The sequence below is a fragment of the Lynx rufus genome, unplaced genomic scaffold, assembly GCF_022079265.1.
Source record: "Lynx rufus isolate CCGP_SWC_20201006 ecotype Redwood Valley unplaced genomic scaffold, mLynRuf1.p SCAF_4, whole genome shotgun sequence".
NCBI lineage: Eukaryota > Metazoa > Chordata > Mammalia > Carnivora > Felidae > Lynx > Lynx rufus.
Window position 1 is genome coordinate 164202263 of NW_025814856.1, and position 21002 is coordinate 164223264.

General features: G+C 64.5%; 1 protein-coding gene across 1 annotated transcript in view; it reads left to right on the plus strand.

The window, feature by feature from the left end:
• AGAP3 (ArfGAP with GTPase domain, ankyrin repeat and PH domain 3) overlaps positions 1-21002 on the plus strand; it is a 53858-nt gene that overhangs the window by 19682 nt on the left and 13174 nt on the right. The window contains 9 exon segments of the mRNA XM_047096459.1: positions 5913-5971; positions 6239-6326; positions 6530-6615; positions 6760-6901; positions 7288-7422; positions 7592-7719; positions 9307-9465; positions 13010-13102; positions 17700-17804. Coding sequence (XP_046952415.1) covers positions 5913-5971; positions 6239-6326; positions 6530-6615; positions 6760-6901; positions 7288-7422; positions 7592-7719; positions 9307-9465; positions 13010-13102; positions 17700-17804 — 995 coding nt within the window.

Genomic DNA, 21002 nt, shown 5'->3' on the forward strand with positions numbered 1-21002 from the left:
ACCGTGTCGGACCCTCCGCAAATCACAGCACTGGTCTTCTATTCTAGCAACGTCAGGGGGCAAGATGGGATTACTCCTGGTTCATAGACTAAAACCCGAGGCCCAGTGAGGTTCAAGTGACTGTGGACAGACGCAGCCAGCAGGGTCCAGAGGTTGAATGTGAACCAAGTTCTTTCAACTACAGAGTCTGTGTCTTAGTGCACCCCACGTCTCTCGACCGGCAGTCTTTGCAGATGATTTGGGCTGTCATTTATCTCCTTAGCGGACTGTCCCAGCCAGGGACCGTCTAAGTCTGCCTCCCTCCTCACAAGGAGAATGAAAGTCAGGGTATGCAATTCGTGCTTAGCATGCATGCATGCATGCATTCATTCATTCATTCAACCATTGCGTGTCTCCCGCGTGCCGGCCCGAGGTCTAGTGGGGGAGCAGTAAACGCAGCAGAAAAGCACCTGAGAGGGATGAGTGTTCCACGCACGCAGTGACGAAGCTGTCGCTGTGCGTCTCAGTGGACAGTTCCTGACCCTTAAAGAGGGCCGTGTCCCCCATTACGGTGGGAATGGTGCGTTGTTGGGGAGGCCGTGGGCCAGCCTAGTCTAGAGTGTCCCCCTCTTTGCGGCCTCCCCAGCCCCCCACCCGGAGGCCCGCTCAGAGGGGACAGAGCTTTGCCAGAGACCATCCAGCCGCCGCAGCTCTGGGTGTGGCCCTCGCCGCTGTCCTCCTGCGGCCTTGCTCCCACCTTCCTGGGGCCTCCCTTCTCTGCGGCGCCCAAGCTGCAGGAAGATGTTTTGCTGCCACCTTGTGGACGAGAAGAGCGTGGCCGATGTTGGAGACACCAGGGTGACTCTCGGACCCCTCCGGCCGCCGGAAGGAGCCCAGATCACTTCCTCCACTCACGTGCACCCTTTGGCTTTGAGCAGAGAGCTAGCCCTTCCTCCTCTCTGAGAAGGACGTCCTCAGACTCTCTCTGGCTGGGGTGGCCTCAGCCGGGCACGGCTGCCTACTTATCACTGGGTCACCCCTAGCAAATATTTGAGCGGAGACTAGGTCCAAGGTTGTGTGGGATCCTCAGGCTGGAGACTGCCCTTTCCTCACACCAGTGTTCGGTTCCTGTGCAGTGCCTCCCAGGTCACGCCGTCACAGGGGTCTTTCTCTTTCCAAACCCCGGCTCCCCGGGGTTCGTAATGTCGCAGGCCCAGGCCGGTTTACCTAGTGGGTCCAGCCCACCCAGCTGTGGATACATGTAGAGTCGGCTCTTTGTCCTTCTGATTTCCCCGCTCGTTTTCCGTACTGTCTGCTTCCAGGTGAAGTGTATCCATTCTCTCCCCCACCCCACCCCCCTGCTCCCCGAGTGCACACCGCAGGCATCCAGGCATCCTGCGAAATTGTGTCTTTAATTCCCCCAGAAATTGCCACGGACTGCCTCACCCCTCAGCAAGAGTTAGCCTGGTGTTTCTGATGACCTTAGGACTCTGCGAACTCAGGAGGGCCAGCGTCGCGGGATTTCAGTGCTCTTCCCGTGACCCCAGCTTGAAGCTTTTTAGGCGGGGCCTCATTTCTTTGGGGCTGTGTTTGCCACATCTCTTTGGAGCAGGATCTTGTCAGGCAGAACAGAGACTTCGTCTTGACCGGGGGCTGACGCCAATGAGAAAGGGAGGTATGTGTCCGTGCCCCGTTCTCGTTCCTGAGATCTTCGGCTGGCTTGGTGTCCCAGCGGTATTTATGTGTAGGCAGGTGTCCTTCTCTGGGTCCGGGAAGGGGGGATAGGAAAGAGGCAGCCAGGTGAGGATGAGGACGCTGTTGCAGGTTTGGGAACTGACGCAGGCTGAGCATTTTGCTTGGACTGGATTCTGCAGGTGCCGTGGGAGCCAGGAGCTGGTGCATCCTCCCAGAATGTAAGATGTTCTTTCCCTTCTCGGGGAAGCCACTGCTGCCTGTGTCCCCACAGCACGTATGCGTGTGTGTCTGTCTGGGAGCCTCTTCCCCTTCATGCTGTCCTGCTCCTCTCCCACGGAGACAGCCAGTGGGGTTCTACAGCAGCCCTGTCCCTTCTCAGTCCCCAGGCATAGCCGCTGTCTGGTGTTTGCAATTTCACTGGCTTGGGGGGGACGGTTGGCGATAAGCAGCTTTGGTCTTCTGGGGAGGGGTAACTCCCCGGGTGTATGTGAGAGGGAGGGCAGACAGACAGATAGGCAGATAGGGAAGTTGAGTGTGGGAGACTTAAATGTGGAAAAGCAAGTCAGGGTTCCAGGGCCGTGTTCCTGTCTCCATGCCTGAAGGATCCTGGGGAAGGTTCCTCTGTGGAACCATCTATTATCTGGGGGCTATGCATCCCGGAGAGGGAGAAGCCATCCCCATCACTGTTAATAACTAGTCCCAGGAAAATAGGCAATCACCCCCGGGGCTCTCCAGCCCTGGGAGATCCAGCCCGGGACTTGAGAGTTTCCAGCTCTGGGTTCTTCGGGAGCACCTAGGGTGGAGAGGCTCTGCCTTCCTTAGGCATTCCCCCACCCCAGCCCCCTCAGGAATGTGCCACTTTGCTTCTAACCGGGAACTTGGAATTCTGAGGCTGAGAGGGACGTTGGCAGTTGGGCCGGACTGGGGGTGGAGGAAACTTGGGAGTATTCTTTTAAAGCGCGTGTGGGGGCCCCCCTCATCCTTGTCGCTGCCTAAGCTGGTTTCTCTGCGTGCTCATGGTCCTTGTGGATTCTGGTAAACCAGCTCATGGCCGGGGCCTGATGTTTAAAATGCGCCGGAAAGTACAGCGGGCCAGCCCCCTGCCCCTGGGTGAGCGATGCACTCAATGAGTCTCTGGTGCAGCCCACACGCGCGGACAGGAATCGGAGCTCCGAGGGAGTGAGCGTCAGGCCCCAGCCAGTATTGAGGGCGAGCACTTCACCTCGGCAGGCCAGCCTCTCTGCACAGCCTCTGAGCAGGAGGTGCGACCCAGCAAGCAGGACACTGGAGACCTCAGACCAGAAATGAGTCGTTTCGTCCAGAACTGTGTGGCCCCGGGCCCGAAGGTTTTACCCGTTGACTCTCTGCTGCCCTTAGGCGGGACACTTAACCCAGTCTAGACAATGTTCTAGTCTCCGAGGGAGAAGATCACCTCAGCCACTAACGGAAGAGCCAGCAACTCTGATTCTGGAGTTTCCCAACCTCAGAATGTCTCAGCCCCAAACTAAGGATGACCCCAGTCAGGCCCACCATTTTACAGATAAGGAGGCTGAGGGCCAGCGAGGGCCTATGACTTGCCTCCTGACTGCTCCCTGAAGCTTTTCATCATTCTGGGCCCCGTGGTGTATCGCCTGTTTGGTGCTTCAGAGAAAGAGCAAATGCCCACTTCTGTCCAAAACAGGGCCCGGTGTGTGGCTTGCTGAGGACTGTTATTTATTTGGCCCTGCTGGTAATGACGGCTCCTCACCTACTTGCCCCAATCCGAGGAGGAGCCCTGGGCTGGAATTTCCTGTTTTCTGAGGGCTCCGGGGGCTGCCCCAGCAGGCCGACTCCCCTGGTGCCGCCGTTCCAGGGTGTTCCAGGCCAGGCTTGCCGCCTCTCCTTGCGGGGCTGGCTGCAGGCCTCTCCAGGTCTGGGCTTGCCGGCTGCGAGGTGGAAGCGTTGAGGGACTCCGTCGGCCCGACACCAGGTGCCCAGAGGCCGGAGGTCCGTGCGCCCCGGCCGCGGCCCCGGCCCGGGCCCAGCCCCGCGCCCCTCGCCATGGGCCTGGCCCTCGCCCGCGGGCCCTGAGCATGGAGCGGGGCTGGCCGCCCGGGGACAGTTGCAGCCGGGAGCGGCCCGCCGCCTGCCGCCGCGCCCTCAGCGTCTGCGACTCGCTGGACCTGCACGGCGCCCCGACCGGCCGCGCCGCCGTCGCCCTCCAGGCCGCCCTGAGCGCCGCGCGCGAACAGCCGGCGCGGCCGCGGAGCGTGTGCTCGGGCGGCCCGGGGCCGCCGCCCGCCGGCGCCCGCAGCCTGCTGCTCGGCCTCCTGCGCCCGCGCCTCGGCCGCCGCGGCCCCGCCGACGGCCGCCCGCAGGCTCCCGGGCCCGCGCCTTCGGGGCTCCCCGGCTCGGCCGCGCCCAGCCCGGCGCCCAGCCCCGCGCCCAGCCCCGCGCCGGCCCGGCGCAGCCGCACGCGGGGGGCCCAGGAGCCGCGGCCGCGGCCCACCAGCATGACGTTCCTGGAGGTGAACCGCCTGGAGCTGGCGGCGGCCGAGGGCGCGGGCGCGGGGCTGGGCCGCGCGGGCAGCGCGGGCTTCTTGCGGGGCGCCTCGCTGTGGAGCAGCCAGCGCTGGCAGGTGCTCCGCGGCGGCGGCGGCGGCGGGCGCGGCGCCCCGAGTCCCCGGCGCGGCCTGTCGGCGCTGAGGAAGAGCTTCAGCTTCCGCCTGCGCCGCGGCCAGGAGATCCGGCGCGCCGAGTCGGGGCTGCTGCCCCGGGCGCGCACCCGCAGCGACGGCGACGCCAGCTCCCTGGGCGCCTTCCCCAGCCGCCGCGACCTGTTGCTGGGCGCCGAGGCCCCGCGCGCCGCGCCCGAGCCCGGCCGGCCCCGCACCGCCGCCGGCCTCTGGAGACTGCTCACCAGCCGCTTCCGCCGGAGGGAGCCCGCGCCCGCCGAGCCGCTGTGGAGCCGCCGGGCGGCCGCGGCCCCCGGGCTCCTGGGCGCGCCCAGCGGTAAGGGAGAGAGCCCGGCCTGGGAGTCCTCTCTGGCTGGAGCCCCTTGTTGAGAGCGGGGGTGAGAACAAACCGTGAACCTGCCTGGGAGAGGTGGGTGTGGTGTGCGGGGCCAGGGACCAAGTGAGATGGGCGCCCCTTTGGGCTCTGGGTCGCTGATGGGCCGGGGAAGTGGCCGTGGCAGAGGAGGCCTTCCGGGTGCGTGCAGTCGGGGTCGCCCGCCGCCGGGTGCTACCTCTGGCCCGTGGCCTGGTATGGTAGGAGACGAGGTCCCTTCCTCACTTTTGGCACCTGCAGAATTGAGGCCCAGGAGGGGCGGAGGCTGAACGAGTTTCTAGCTTCAGGGCGGGGCTTGAGCCCTCCCGGCTGCCTGTGCAGATGAGCTGAGACTACTTGTGGACCCGAGCGGTGGTGGTGGCTACTCTTTGAGACAGCCTGGGGAGGGCAAGCAGGCAGAGAGGCCCGCCCAGGCCAGGGCCACCTGGAGCTGGCTGGAGGATGTCTGTTACAGTGCAGAGTTTAAAGAACCCAGGTCTGGCCGTGGGGGTGAGGGGGACTCTGGGCAGCTGGAGGCTTCCCTTCCCCGGACACTGCCAGAGGCAGGCCAGAGCTGAGAACTGGAGCCCAGGCAGCCCAGGAGGCGGGTCCCTGGGGAAAGAAAGGGTGGTGGCCTCCCAACTAAGGAGGAGCTTGGGGAGGAGGGCCAGTTGGGCAGGCTAGATAGCTCCCCATTCAACCTGCCCTTCACAGAACAAGGCCAGGTAAGGGCTCCTCCCTCTTCACCCTGCCTAGGAATGTGGTGGGTGGCCCCACCCTGTGAGGGTGAGCTGTCCCTACTCGCAGGAGGCTGGCCCCCCTGCCCAGCTGCCAGGCGCCCAGCCCAGCTTGGGTCTGAGCTGAGACCTATTGGAGAGGCCTCTCATCTGGGCCCTGGTGGCACCAGGCCGGGTGTGACAGCTCAAGGTGGGAACTGCCTGCTGGAGCAGTAGAGGTCAGGAGGCCCAGGCGGGGGGACCTGGGCTCACACCTCTCGGGGTCCTCTCCCCTGAGGACTATCATTCTTCCGGTCCCCTCCAGAAGAATTTTCCTGCCGCTCTCTAGGGAATCAGGGGTGAGGGTTGGGGTCCCATCAGGACCGTGCTGTTTTCTGGCCTTGGCCCAAGAAGGGGCAGTGTAGGACACGGCTGGTTGCAGATAGCACAGGTGTGTGCCACCTCGGTCCTGATGGGTGGCCTTCTCTTCTGCAGACTCCTTTGTGAACAGCCAGGAGTGGACCCTGAGCCGCTCGGTGCCGGAGCTTAAAGTGGTGAGTGAGCCCTGTGGGAGGCCCAGGCCGCCCTGGGGCTGGGTGGGTACAGGTAGAGCAATGGGCCCAGGCTCTGCTGCACCCCACCCCCTCGCCCCCGATGCCAGGCCCTTCCTTTTCAGGTCTTGGCCTCTCTCCGAGGCCCCTTGCTTCTGGTCCTTTCCTTTCTGGCCCTTAGCTCTGGCCCCTCTCCTTCCTAACGTCATCTGCCTTTCCTGCCCCGTCTCTTCCCTCTGACCGCTGCTCTCACCCCTTCCTCTCCCACAGGGCATTGTGGGGAACCTGTCTAGTGGGAAGTCGGCCCTGGTGCACCGCTATCTGACAGGGACGTATGTCCAGGAAGAGTCCCCTGAAGGTGAGCGTCATTGGCTTGCCTGGGCTCTGAGGCTGGCCCCTCTGCCCCCTTCCTCTCTTTGCTGTCGTCTGTGCAAAGGGGGGGCTGGAGCCCCTTGTCCTTCCAAGTCCTCCCGTCTCCTGTGTTGCTAGCTGTGGATTTCAGAATCGCTTGGCCCCCGTGGGCTCTCTCAGTTTGGGGCCTGACCGTGCACTCTGTCCTAGGGGGTCGGTTTAAGAAGGAGATTGTGGTGGATGGCCAGAGTTACCTGCTGCTGATCCGAGATGAAGGAGGCCCCCCTGAGCTCCAGGTGACGCTCCTGCCCCAGCCCCGGCTCGTGGCGCCCCTTTCCCGAGGATCTGGTTGGGGCTGGGCAAAGCTGTGTGTGTGTGGACAGGGGCGCGGAGGTTGCCCGTGAGCAGGTGAGGGTGGTAATTCTGCTCCGTCCCCCTAGTTTGCTGCCTGGGTGGACGCGGTGGTGTTTGTGTTCAGCCTGGAGGATGAAATCAGCTTCCAGACCGTGTACAACTACTTCCTGCGGCTGTGCAGCTTCCGCAATGCCAGCGAGGTGCCCATGGTGTTGGTGGGCACGCAGGGTGAGCGGGCCCGCGGGGCTGGCACGGGGGAGGGGCGGTCCCGGGTCCCTCCCCTCTCGGTGCTTCCTGAGCCCTGGCGTCACCCCAGAACGGGCAGCACCTCCTTACCACGCGTGCGCACGCTGGATCACCCCCAGCTAGACCCTCCCACCCGTGTGACGATCGCGCCCGTGTCTTTTGAGACGCGGGAACAGAGCAGCTGGCCCATTTCTCCTCTGAGTCGGTGGCAGGGCTGGTCTAAGGCCTGGAGGCCCTTACGCTTGTGCTCCGTGTCCCCCGCCGCCTCGGCTCCCCGCCCACCCGCCCTCTGCCCCAACGACCCTCCCCGGCCGTGGCACCTGCTTCTCAGCCGGCTGAGTAAATTCCCACCCTCCCGCCTCCGACAGACGCCATCAGTGCCGCAAACCCCCGGGTCATCGACGACAGCAGGGCCCGCAAGCTGTCCACGGACTTGAAGCGCTGCACCTACTACGAGACGTGCTCTACCTACGGGCTCAACGTGGAGCGCGTCTTCCAGGACGGTAACTCGGGCGCGGGGCGGGACGGCGCCCCCCCGGAGCGCGGCGCAGGAGGCTCTGCGGCCGGCGGGGGGGGGGGGGGCCGTGGGCCCCGGTGGGGGCGGGGGACGGCTCTAAGCCGGGCTTCTCCCTTTCCGCCCAGAGGGGTAACTGACTCTGCTGTCCCCTGCAGTGGCCCAGAAGGTCGTGGCCTTGCGGAAGAAGCAGCAGCTGGCCATCGGGCCCTGCAAGTCACTGCCCAACTCCCCCAGCCACTCGGCAGTGTCCGCTGCCTCCATCCCGGCCGTGCACATCAACCAGGTGCGGCCAGCCTCCCCGCCTCCCGCCATGTGTCCTCCCCACCGCCCTCATCATCCTGTCTGTCTGCCTGCGTGTCCCCACCCCGTCTGCTCTCGCGCCTTGCGGATCGTGTGGAAGCGCTGGCTTGAGTCCCCCATCGCCTGCACGCCTGGCCTGGCCTCATCTGTGCCCCGTGGTGACCGCCTCCCCGTAGTGTCCATCCCTGCAGCCACTTTAGCTGAAGCATCCTGAGCGCTCGCTCAGGTCGGTGCCGATAGAGCCGTGTCAGGAGCTACGCCCCGCGGAGCCACACCCGGGAGGCGCAGAAGAGTTCTCTTAGGCCCGCTTGCCCCTCACCTGTGGGGCCTGCCTTTGGAAGGACAGCACGGGCCCCACAGGGACCAACGGCCTTTGTGCCGTGAGGGGCGTTAGGGGTGTTCCGAGCCAGGTCCCGCCCGTACTTTTCCCGTAATGCCCCTCGGATGCCTGCCCGCTCGCTGCCTACCGCCTGGTTGTTTCCTGGCCCTTGGCGTTTGGGTCTGGCCCTTCCTCTTGCAACTGTTTCCCCGACTCCATGGCCGGCTCTGCAGAACGCCCTGGGTCGTCACAGATGAGCCGCATCGAGTGGTCAGGCGGACAACCTCCGCTCTCCTTCCGCCAAGGGCTGTTGTCTTGAGGGCCCGCCCCGGCCCACCAGCTTCCTGAGGACAGTCTGGTGGCTTTTTCCAGAGGCCCCTCCTTTAGTGTTTAGAAGACAGACAGTTTAGTTTCCCTGAAAGCGTCCCCCACGGAGAAGAGGTCTGTCTTCACTATCCCCGAACCGCTGCGCCTCAGCTGGCACACTTCAGGGCGTGTACATCTCGGCTCTGCGCGCGGGCCCTGCCGGGTGGCTCTGCCGGCCGAGGGCCAGCGTTGTGCTCTTTGTGCGCAGGGGAGGATTCGAAGAGGCTGTCAGGGCGGGACACCTTCTCTACCCAGCGACCATCTTACGGGCAGGCAGGGAGCAGGCCTTGGGCCGTACGTGTTTCCCGGGTCCCAGGGCAGTCACTGCTGTGCACTCTCTGTCTCCATCCTGTGATCCCTTCTGTCTCTCTTCCTGTCCCACCTCTGTCCCTCATCCGCTTACTCTGGTGGCAGTCTTTGCTCTGGTCTGCTCTCGGGCCTCGGCTCTCCCGGACCCCTGCCCCTGTCGCACACACTGTCCAGAGGCAGGCCTCAGGCTCCCCTGGCCCCCCTGAGCCCCACCCTGGCCTCCTGCCTCTTAGGCATAGGACCTGGGAGCTCATCCAAGGTGACCTCTTGCTTCGCGCCAGACCCACCCGTGAGATAAGACCCCACAGTGCGCTCACCTAACTCTCACCTCTGTCACTTAACTCTGGCCCGCGAGCGCTGCCTCTGATTCAGCTCGCTGGTGGGCACAGAATCACCCCTGCCGGGGCTCTCGGGGGGCAGCCCCGTGCAGTAGTGACTGCGTCCCGCCGGCCTCCAGGCCGCCTCTGCTGCCCCGTGAGTCCCAGGCCAGGTCCCCATGCCTCAGGGGTTCCCAGCTCCCACCTGCTGCCTGCCCCTCACCCCAGAGCAGCCCTCAGCAGCCCTCTCTGTCCTTAGGCCACGAATGGCGGCAGCAGCGCCTTCAGCGACTACTCATCCTCAGTCCCCTCCACCCCCAGCGTCAGCCAGCGGGAGCTGCGCATCGAGACCGTGGCGGCCTCCTCCACCCCCACACCCGTCCGCAAGCAGTCCAAGCGGCGCTCCAACATCTTCACGGTATGTGCCCCGAGCCCTGCCCTGGCACCTGCCCGGCTGCCTTCACTGAGTAGGCGGGGCCCAGCCCCCAGCTGGGAGGGAGCAGGCAAGAACCGCAGACGGCCGGGCCACGGGGCAGCCCGAGTCAGGAAGATGCCACCCGCAGGCTCTCCATCCGCACAGACACACACAGCTTCCGTGGGCCCCTTACCAGGGCCCTCGCGCACATCCAGACTCTTCCAGATTGTTCTTCCATGCCCACAAGGGCTTTCCCGCAGCGTATCCACACATACTGTCCTGCCTCCGCTGCGTACACTCACGCCCTCTCCCTGACCCTTAGGTCTTCTGGGCCAGCTTAGCTTGAAGGATCTTTGGACGTGTCTGTCCTACCTGCCCGCTCCCCCCACCCCCTGCCCGACGCTCTTGATTCCACAGCTGTGAACCGAGCCCCCTAAGTTTTTGGCCCAAGGCTGCACGGAGATTAGCTGGTGGAGCCAGAACGGGGGGCTCAGGCCTCCTTGTCCACACTCTGTTTTCTCCGTGACCTTACGCTTCCCGCCCGCGCCTGCGGGTCCCCCAAAGGCTTAGACAGCTTTCCCCAGGCCCCACCTCCCCACCTCCAGCCCTCAGTCAGGCTCCCGCCCTCACAGACCTCACACCAGGGACCTTCCACTGCCTTCCACTGCTAGGGGCCCAGCCCCTCAGCTCTTAGGTGCCCCCAGCATCTGAGACACAGTGCCCCCGGCCCCTCACCTCCAGCCGGGACTTGGCTGGGTCATTCTGGGAGGCTTGGGTCAGACACAGGTGGCTGAGCTGCCCGTGTGGATCCTCGGGACATCGCTCTGTACTGCCGCGTCAGTCCGTGCGCCTCTTTCGGACCATCAGGGCTTGGTCCCCAGCCTGGTCCCGCGGCCGGCCGGCCGGGCAGGCCCCGCCAGGCTCTCGGGAGCCCCGCCCAGACAGAGCCAGTGCCCCCAGGCCTTGTTCATTCATTCTCGCCTCCGCCCGCCGGGCACACCGCCGCTCCCGGTGTGCCCCGGTCCGTCCGCCCTGTGCCTGCCGTGTGCCCCCTCCTTGTCCATGCCGACCAACCCTTCCTGCTGACAGCTGCCGCCGCATGGCACTTCCCCAGCCCCGGCCCTGCCTAGACCTGAAGCTTTTTGTTTCTGTTCATGCCCATTGAGACACACAGAGCCCTGGGCTGCCTGCTTGTGCCCACGCCCGCTGCTGCCGCTGCCGTAGAGCCCTCGGGTGCCTGTGTTTGCAGTGACCGCCGTCTGCGCCCTTGGCATCTGCTGTCTGACACCCGCTCCCTCAGCACCATCCCGAACCTCCCACTTCCTCCGCTGCCAGGCCTGCAACACCCCAGGGCACGCTCTCCTCCCTCCGCCCCCCCTTCTATCCACCGTCCGTGCGCGGCTCCGGCCTCCTCGCCGCGGCCCCTCGTGCCCCCTGCCCCGTGCTCTCCGCTGCCTGCTCCGCTGTGCTGCCTCCGCCTGCCATCCTTGCTGCGCGCGCCCATGGCACAGCCTTCCCTCGGGCCCTTTCATTCTCTCCATCTTCACTGTGGCGACCTTAGTTTTTCTTTCCATTGTTTCCATGGTGACCTCACTTGCGCCATTGTCCACGAGGAGGCCTCGAGACATGTCCGTCTCCAGGAGTGCATCTCGGGACCTCCCCCTCTCATCGTTGCTGTTGGGGCCACCTCCCCGCCCTCATCGTCCTCCCCAGCAGAGCCACGCCTGCTCTGTGGCCTGGTGTCCTTGTGACCCACCCCCCTGGATGTGGCCATCGATGTCCCCAGTCTCCCCCATGACTTCATGTACTCATTCTGTTGCCACTCTTGCCCCGGTTCCCATCCTGGGTGGGGGGGGGGGGGGCGGGGGCTGCCCCTCGGGGCTCCCAGGGATCCTCCGGTGGTTGGGGGGCCTCCTGGCTCACCAGCCTGGCTGGGGCAGGCTGCACCCCCCCCCTCCCAACCAGCTCTTTGCTCCGGGGACCCGGTGGCGGCGGTCCCCATCCACCTTCCTCCTCCCTGGGCCGAAGGGGCAGAGGCCGTGGCGCCCAGGAGACGCCCCAGGCAGGTGCTGATGGTGGAGCTGCGGGCAGCAGCCTCTGGCCCGATTCTTTCTGCTCCCTCGGTTGACACCCCCCCCCCCCCGCACTGCATTTGCAGTCCTGTGCCCTGTGTCCTCGGCTCCTGGCGGCCTGGGACAACAGGAGGGACAGGGGCCCCGGCTGCCCAGTGGCGAACATTCCCCGATGAGATGGACTGCCCAGCGGCCTCTGCCGCCACCGCCTCCTCCTCCTCCTCCTCCTCCTCCTCCTCCTCCTCCTCCTCCTCTTCATCCCGCTGCCTCCTCTCCCCAGGCACCTGGGTCTCTGCCCTCACCAGTGCTGACCGACTCGTGCGGGGCTTGAGTATAACTTGCCAAAATCTTTATTCTTTCGATATTTGCAGATATGTGCCACTGTTTCCAACTTTTCATCAACAAAAAGGCCTTTCCAACTCCTTCCAAATTAGAAGACCAGGTGGTGACACACAGCACCTCTGGACATTCTCCCCTGTGCGGGGCCGGAGGCGGGCCGGGCCTTGGGACTGCTCTCAGATGAGAAGCGGCCGCCGTGCTCCCCACTCCAGAGACCCACAGGAACCTTTGTAACTAACCCCCACCCCCAGGGAAGGCTAGGAACGCTGGAGCCCGCGGCTGGGGGCTGCCGGGGGACCAGGCCCGGCTGGACGCGCTGCGCCAGGCTCGCTGCATGGAGAAGAAGGGAGCTCGGCCCCACGCCCGGCGCCCCGGGCCAGCGCAACGAGGCCCCCGAGGGGCGGGGGCGTCCGAGCGCCCGCCCCGGCCCAGCTGCTCCTGGGGGGAGCTTTCCCGCCCCTCCCTCCTCTGCTCCTTCCTGCATGGACTCCTGCCGTTCCTGCTCCGCTCCGGACGCCACGCCCACGCCGCGCGCGCTTGCCTTTCCCCCTCTTGGCCCCTCCCCGTTTCCTAGGATCCGCATTGGGGCGGGCTCTGCCCCAGGAGCCTGGCAGGGGCGCAGGGCCTCTTTTGGCCTCTCTCCTCTCTCTCTCCATCCACTGTGCCCCTCGGGCCTCGCCGACCGCGCTCGGTGCAACGTGCCGTGTGGTGTCTGTGCCGCAGACGGGCCCCTGCCCGCTCACTTCTGGACTTGGCTCTCCCCGGTTCTCGTGCCCTGTGCTCCCAGCCGTCCCTCAGCCCCACCGTCCACCTCTCCTCGCCCCTTCCCTTCTCTTACGCCCCAGCCCCCTGGGCTGCGCGCTCCTTGCGCCCTCGGTATTTCGTGTCCTTGCTCTTTTGTAAGGGGCGGGCCTGGCTCAGTGACCTGTGCTGCTCTGTATGGTGCCGTGTGTAAGAATAAACCCGTTGGAATACTCGTGGTCTCAGTTCCTTCCCGGTCCCGCCGCCCCGGCCCCGCCCCCACTGCTAGGGCCTGCCCAGGAGGAGGGAGGAGGGGAGGGCTGGGGAGTCCAGGCGGGCAGCTGTCCCCCGTGGGCCCTGCGCCCCTCTAACACGCCTCTTCTTTTCTCTTTCAGTCTCGAAAGGGTGCCGACTTGGACAGGGAGAAGAAAGCCGCCGACTGCAAGGTGGACAGCATCGGGAGCGGTCGGGCCATCCCCATCAAACAGGTCAGCAGTCCCTTCCCCTGTGGCCAGAGAGCAGTGGAGGTGAGGGATGAGGCCCAGGAAACGCTGGAGGGCGGCGCTCTTCAGCGCCTCTGGGGGCTGGTTACTGTAAGGCCAGCACTGCCCCTGCCGGGCCTGAATCCTCAACGAGAGAGCGGATCGCCTGGTGAGGGCAAACCCCCCTGGGAAGAGAGGCTACCGGGCGGGAGCTCGGCCGCGTCCTCCTCATCACCACGGGGGGGCAGCAGAGAGCCACCTGCCGTCCTCAGCGGCTGGCCCGCGCGGGCTGGCGCTTCTGGAGCCGGGCGACCTGGCCCACCTCTCCCAGTCCCAGAAAAGGGATTCACAAAAGGGTACCCTGGGAGGGCTGGTCCTACCCTGGGTTCATTGGTGCAGTTCTGTCCACACGAGCCTCTGTTCGCTGGTAAAGGAGGAGCTGAGTTGGGCTGCCCCCTCCTGGCCCCCCTTTTTTTTCTGAGTCTCTGCCTGGCAGGGCTGGGCCACTAGACAACCCGCCCCCCCCCCGCCCCCAGAGGGGTCCCCGTGCTGGAAAAAGACATTGAACAATGGAGGGCGTCCTTGTGCAAAGATGGCAGTGTGTCGAGCAGGGTTCTTGAGCTGCTGAGCTGGATGGGGGTGAAGCGAGGAGGTGTCCGTCTCTGAGGTGCCCATGAGGTTGGGGGCAGTGGCTTGGTTGGTTGGTCTGCTGGGCCCGGCACGGATCTTGGGACCTGGTGGTGAGACGCGCCGTGTCTACAGGGGCCACGTTGTCTGTCGGGTGTTGACCACAGAGGAGACTGGTGTGGCCAGACCACCAGAGCTTGGCCAGGCCCGGGCCCTGGGGTCGGGTTAGTCCTCCAGGCTGGGCCTGCTGGGGCCCGTGGGCAGTCTGACCAGAATTCCTATGTGAGAGTGAGATTCCGACCCCACAGTGAAGGTTATTTAGAATGGAGACCCCTGGAAGCGTCAGGGTCCCAGAAGGCAGGGAACTACCCGTCACGTAATGCCTCTGCCCTCCCCTGAAATAGCGTCACACCGAGGCCTGGCAGAGACCAGTCTAGTGGGGCCACCTCCGGGGAGGCCACGTGGAGTGGCTGAGAGAGACGTGTCTCTGTGTGTGTGTCTGGGTGCAGAATCGGACCCCACAAACCTGTTGGTGATGTGATCCCGTGTCTCTGGGACTCTGCAGACCGACCGCCCCCTTGGGGGCGGTGGGGGGGGGGGCGCGAGCCGGGCACCGTGGATGCGTCTCACAGAGGCCCGTCACTGTCTGCTTTGGGGGCGGGTGCATTCTGAGAGGGTGTATTCGCGCACACAAACGTTGAATAAATACAAGAGAACACTTTCTCCAGGGCCTTTGCTCTGAGATAAACGTGGTCTCAAATGCCTGCGTCCTGTTTGGGGTCCCATCTTGTTTGGGGGTACGGGCTAAGGTATCTGTTCCCTGAATCCCCCACAGAGAGGGGAGGGGAGAACTGAGGGGTGGGGGTGAGGCCCTGTGAACTTGCACCCGGGTTTCGGGCCCAGCCCCTGGCCGGCCTAAGGGGTGGACTAGGCCACTTGGTCGATACAGGCCACTAAGCCTCAGGGACCCCCTGCAGGAAGGAACCTGAGCGCTGATCCGCTGCGGGATCTCTCGGGGCGGTTAGGGTGTGCCTGCGCTGGGGTTGGGGGGGTGCTCCCTGCTCTAGTTTCCCAGCCCCAGGGGCTCATCCTCGGGTGACTTCCCCCAACCTCCAGCTGCCCGCCCGGGCCGCTCTGGCCCCTTCCCCACCCTCGGGTCCCTTCCTCCCCATTCCACTCCTTCCCCCTCCCCGCCCCCCCACTCCTGCTGGGAGTGGAGATTGCATTTCAGTTGCCATTTGCATTCCCAATCAATCCGGACTCCGCAATTAAGCCGGCTGGCGGAGCTGGGAGGGAGGCGGCGGCGGAACGGGTCCTCTGGGGCTGGCGCCTCCGCGCCGCTCCCATTCCGCCCCAGATTGCTTCCTGCTCCGCCGTGCGCAGCCGGGCCGGCCAGGGAGGGGAGCAGGAACCCCTGTAGCTCGTCTCCCTCCTCGGAAGGCAGGACTCGAGAGGGAAGGAGGCGCCGGGTAGGCAGGCCTATCCACTACGCGGCTAGCCCAGCCTTTGCCGCCTGCTCTGCGTCTGGGCCGGGCTGGCGGGTGAGAGGCGGGCTGGAGGCGCGAGTGGGTGGCAGGTTGAGGCCCTGGCCGGCTTTTCTCCATCAAGCCGGGCACTCCTCCCACACCCCTGCCGGTGAGCTCACTGAGCTCATTAGCGCTGGTCCGTGGCTCCTTCCCGACCGAGGCCCAGGTGAAGGAGGGGAGAGAGTTCTGGGTAGAAAAGGGCCTCCCTCCTTGGCATCCTGAGTCCCGGTTCCGTGCTGGGAAGAGGGAGGAAACCTCCATACGTGAGTCTGCGCTCCCTATCTGTGGAAACTGAGGCTCAGGCGGTCACTTGTTTGATGTTAGGGGCTAGCTGGCGGCAGAAGGGGGAGCGGAGTCTGGCTTCCCTTTCCCTCGACCTGACCCGGAGCTGGGACCGGGCCCAGGAGGGAAGGGCTCGGCCATGATAGGGAGGAAGGGTCAGGCGAGGGAGGCCAGGGCGGGGCCTGGGAGGACTTGAGAGCAGAGGCTGGCGTGGACTCTCCCACTGGAGGCTGAGGAGGTGTGGAAGAAGGAGAGAGGAGGGGCAGGGGAGCTGCCGTCCCCCCAGCGCTTCCTGAGGGCACCGGGTGAGACTGGGGGCTGCCTTGTCCAGAGTCTGGCTGTTGGGTCTCATGGGTGTTGTCCACAGCCCGGGGACGGGGAGCAGCTTACCGTTGCCTTGTTCCTGGCTGTGAGGGGGTGGATGCCACGCCCAGAAGCAGGTCACTGAGGCTCCTTCATGGACCCCTGGGCAGGGGCCTGACTGCCTTCCGGAATGTTCCAGCCACCCACTCCAGTGAAGGTCCCATTAATACCACTCGTCTTCAGATGCTCCATGTGAGGATAGGGTGTCTGGTGCTGAGGGGGACCGGGTGGTAGAGCGTGTCCTCAGATGGCCCCGGACGCTCCACTGAATCTCCCCGCAACGGCATCTGCCTTTTGGGGGCGGCGGGAAGAAAGACAGAAAGGAAGGAGTGCTAGTGGGGATGTATTGAAAGGTGGCAGACTTTCTCAGCCCCATCTTGGTCCCTCGTGAGGAGGTAGATCGGGCAGGAAATTCCAATCGCCTGTTGGCTAACCTCCTCCCTTTAGGACTGAGCCTACTCTCCGGAAGAGCTTAGAGAGGAGGTGTGAGAGAATTGGGGTTAACCTCCACCTTTGGGCCCCAGAACCGTAGGTGATACTATTTCCTCATACTTGAATCTCTCTCTCTTTTTTTTTTTAATGTTTATTTATTATGAGAGAGCACGTGCAAGCAGGGGAGGGGCAGAGAGAGAGAATATGCCAGGCAGGCTTTGTGCTGTCAGCACAGAGCCCGACGTGGGGCTCGAACCCACGAACCGTGAGATCATGACCTGAGCCAAAGTTGGACGCTTAACCGACTGAGCCCCCAGGCGCCCCCACACTCGCATCTCTTAATCCCGGTTTTCCTGCTTGTCTGAGAGCAGGGCCCTCCATTCCTGAGGGAGAAGGCCTTGTGATCAGGGCCACATCTTTGAGCTCCTCCTCTCTGGTGCCCACTGCGGTTGGGCTCCGGGTGCTTCCCCTGCTCTCCTAGGCCGCTGCTGATCCTGACTCCCCGCTTGAGCCCCCTCCTGGTGGCTGTCCCCTTGGAGTTTTGTCCGGGAACCTCCAGGCGGCACTGCCTCTTGTCGGCCCTCCTGCCTTCGGTTGATGCTGGTCCCGAGAACCTGCCACCGGGACCTGTTGGTGGCACCGTCCTTCCCCTGACCCCCGCTCCTCTCCTCAGCCATTCCTTCTCCTGTGATGACTGTCGTGTCGAGCAGAGAGCCAGAGGCGGGTGAGGGCCTCTTCAGGCGTTGTCCTTAGAGGAAGGTGGAGGCCGTTCTTGGAGTTCTCTGCAGGCGTCCTCCCCTTTCAGCATCTCTGGCGGCCACAGTCTCAGCTGGCTTCTTTCAACCCACCCACCGGACGTTCGCCGAGCGTCTGCCGTGTCCCAAACACTGTCATGGTGCTGAGGGTGTGTCAGTGAACAAAACACACGGACAGGCTTGCAGGGGAAATTTGGTCGCTGAGCTCTGTGGCCAGGGCTGCGCCTTGGGGAGTCTGGAACATTCTGGGGGCGGTTAGGGGATTTCTGCCCTATTCACCCATCCCTGGAGACACACGGGCAGGAGCGTCACTGCCAGGAGGCCACCTGAAACCCTGCCTCCTGCTGCTGGCACGGCCCCACGACTCCGGGGAGGGGGGCGGCCCCCAGGCTGCTTGCTGGTGAACCGTCAGGGAAGCCCGAGTTCCGTGGAAGGTCCCGTCTAACTGGCTTCCCCCAGGTCGGCTCTGGTCCTTTACAGCCTCTCTGCTCAGAGGAGCACAGTGGCCCAGGAGGACGGGCGACGGAGGACGGTGTTCCCTAGTGCCCCCGTGACCTTCTCCGGGCCCCCCCGACGTGCGGGGCTGCCACCTGTCTCTGATCCCGCCTCTGTCCTCAGGGCATCCTGCTGAAACGGAGTGGCAAGTCCCTGAACAAGGAGTGGAAGAAGAAGTACGTGACGCTCTGTGACAACGGACTGCTCACCTACCACCCCAGTCTGCACGTGAGTCTGGGGGAGGGGTTGGGGACCCGAGGAAGAGTGACCCGAGTGGAGGGGGGCGCTGACTCCACGACTGAAGGGAAGCAGGCCTCAGTGGGTTCAAAGGCACCTGCCCTTCGGAAAGAGCCTCACTTTGGTGGCTTGGGCACCACACCACCTGTGCGGCCGAGGCCAGGGCCGAGCCCTTCATTCTAAAGTCTGACTTGTGGCTGCGCCCTTGGGAGGAGACTCCCCCCCGGGGATGGCTGCCTCTAGGCGAGGCTGCTCTGTGCGGTCGGGCCCCACGTCCTGGCCCCCGCTTGTGGAGAGAGCGGGATTGGGCCCCACTTACCTGGAATTGCTCAAGCTGGGGATGCCGGTGTCACCGCCCAGTTGTCTCTTGGGGAGCCATGCGAGCACGGGAGTCCCTGGGTTCCCGGGCCTGGGGTGATGGAGAGCCGGGGGGCAGTTGAGCCGGGCCTGCGGAGAATGGCACGCGTCCTCTCGGGGAAAGGGAGCGTGGGGGTGGCGATGATGGCGGGTGGAGGGGTCTGGGGGGGGTGTGGCCTGTGCCCCGGTGAGGGGGGCGGTGCGGTGACTGTAGAGTGGCCCCCGTGGCAGCTCTCCCACCCTTCCCGCCTCCCGCCTCCCCTCACCGCGTGGCTCCGGCACACAGCTGTCACCAGAATCCATCTCTGTCACCGCCCCACTGTGGGGCTAATGAGTTCTCCCGTGAACCCCCTCAAGCACAGCACGCGGGCCGGCCCCACCCCCGGCCCAGGAGCCCAGGGCCTGCCTCCGAGGGTCCCTTGGCTGCCTCTGAATCTGCACAAGGTGTCGGGGAGGCCCGACCCAAGAGGCGCCGGGGATGCGCGGTTCTGGCCGTAACCCGGTCCCGAGGGCGCCGCCCAGGCACGAAAACGCACGAAGGCCTGGCTCGGGAGGAGCGGGCGGGCGGTCTGCTTCCCATCAGGCCGGAGCCCGGCCTCGCCCTCCTGGGTTTCTCCGTATCCGATTCCTCGGGCACTAACTGTTCCCCTTAACTCGGGGGACGCCGCTACTTAGCGTTTCCTCTTGGCGTCTCATCCTCCACAGGGTGGGAGCCGGCCTCAGGAGACTGGGGGGTTGAGGACGGGCCACACCAGGTGGCCTTGGGGACTTGGTAGAGGCCCCTCAGCACCATCCCCTCCCCTACTCCAGCGGCCGCCTTGTACGCAGACCCGGTCCTGCCGCTGAGCCCGTGTGAGGCAGCGCGACACAGGTGTCCTAGAAAGTCACGGGGCCTCCTGCAGGTACAGGGCTCTGTAGCACAGAGACGGCAGAGCTGTGGCATTTCCCAGCCAGGCCCGATCCTAGGCCAGTCTAGCTCCTCCTAACTCCCAGGTGCTTGTATTTTCACCCCGGCCGCCCCGGCCCCCAGGCAAGATGGACTCGCTCTCCTCAGGCGGCGTCTTGCCAGTGGAGCTGGGAACTAGCCTCTCCGAAGCATCCTGGTCCCCCCTACACCCCTCCCCGCTCCGTGTGGGGGTGGCCTTGGCGTTCCCCTCTGTGCACCCTTACCTGTTCTTTCTGCTTTGTGCCGCCCTAGCTGTGTCTGTCCCCTTAGCCTGTCCCCACGTCTCAGATAATGGAGGAAGCCCGGAGAGGGGGAGGGGGACCGTAGAGGGGTCCCGGGACACAAAGGAACGTGTGGGGTGCTGTGTTTGGTTTGGGTTTAGGAAGGGAAGGTAAAGGCTCGCGAGAACTCTGGTTTTACACTCAACCAATTAGAGAGCAGAAGCTTGGCGGGGCCGGCTGGATCGTCATCGGTCACCCAGCCCCTGGCTGAGCTAATAATACTTGGACCCATGACTTTGACTCGGAGCATCACCCGGAATTTTCTGCATGTGCCGAGAGCAACTCTCTTCGGGGCTGGCTGAGAAAGTTCTCGGAGAGTTAACATCCGGGCAAGTGTTGCCTAGACTGTTGTCAGGAAGGGTGGAGGGAACCCATGGGCCTGCCTGGGCCAGGATGGGTGCCTGAGCTTCTCCGAGTCCCTTCCAGCGCCTCGCCTGTTGAGCTCTGTGCTTCTTGGTGTGTTCAGGGGCCTGGGACGGGATGTGGGTGGCAGGGGCTTCCAGCCCCTTCCTTGCTTTCCTGCAAGGTGAGTCTAAGAGGCAGGCGGCCCTGCTGGCCTCTTGTTCTCTGGGCCACGGGACCTCGTGGAGAGGTTGAGCGAAAGGCTCCTCTGAGGGCACAGGCTCTGTGTCCGCTCTTCATCCATTGACTCTGGGATCAAAACCTATGTCTTCCTCCCACGCCAGCATCCGGGGGGGACTGGGCTGTGCAGATGGCAGCATCCCTGGCCTGTGGGCGCTGCTTTTCTCACTCAGCAGACACGAATCGGGGTTCAAAACGGAAGCCGGAGTGAAGACCAAATCAGGGGTCGTCACGTGCCGCCGCGTGACCGGGGTTTGCGTCTCCTCCTGGCTAAGGCCGCCCGCTCCGTCCACCCCCCTCGCTTCTTGCTTTCCTTCCTCGGTTGCAGCTCTCAAGTGTTGCCGGCTTACCTGCCTCCGTCTCCCCTTTGCCGTGTTTCCCAACCTGAGCGAGCGTCTTAGTTGACCGCCATCCCCGTGCCGAGGGCGGCCCGTCTCCCGGGAGGTTCCCTCCCGTTCGGGCGCCGTGCGGCCGAGGGGCCTTCCGGTAACCCCAGAGGGACGCGCACTACTCTGGGCCTAGGGTGCTGCCGTCTCAGGGACCAGAGGGCGGCCGTACCGGTGACTCACCTGCCGACGGAGGCCAGTGGGGCTGGAGGGACTGGAAGGGCGTACAGAGGAAGGGCTGGTGGGCAGGCCTCAAGCCTTACGCCCGATCCTTGCCTGGCCCAAGAGAGCCCGCCACAGCCTCCCCCATTTTGCAGCCAGCGGAGCCATTCACACAATCACCTTCTGTTAATTCTATCTGCAACATCAATTAAATTGTTTGTAGAAACTAATTGAATGTGGCTTAATCACACATCTTAATAGCTTTCCACGCTCTGAACTCGTTGTTAATTCCAGTAATAAAACGAGATGAGAACGCTGGCTGGGTAATTAGCGAGGAGGCTGGGGAAGAAATTGCTGTTTGATGGTGGGTAATAAAGGCAGCCGTGGTGACCGCTCTCCTGAGCAGCCGCTGCCACCGCCACCGCCGAGCTCCCCGTTCTGCTGACGGAGGGAAACGCTGTTGCTCTGCCCCTCG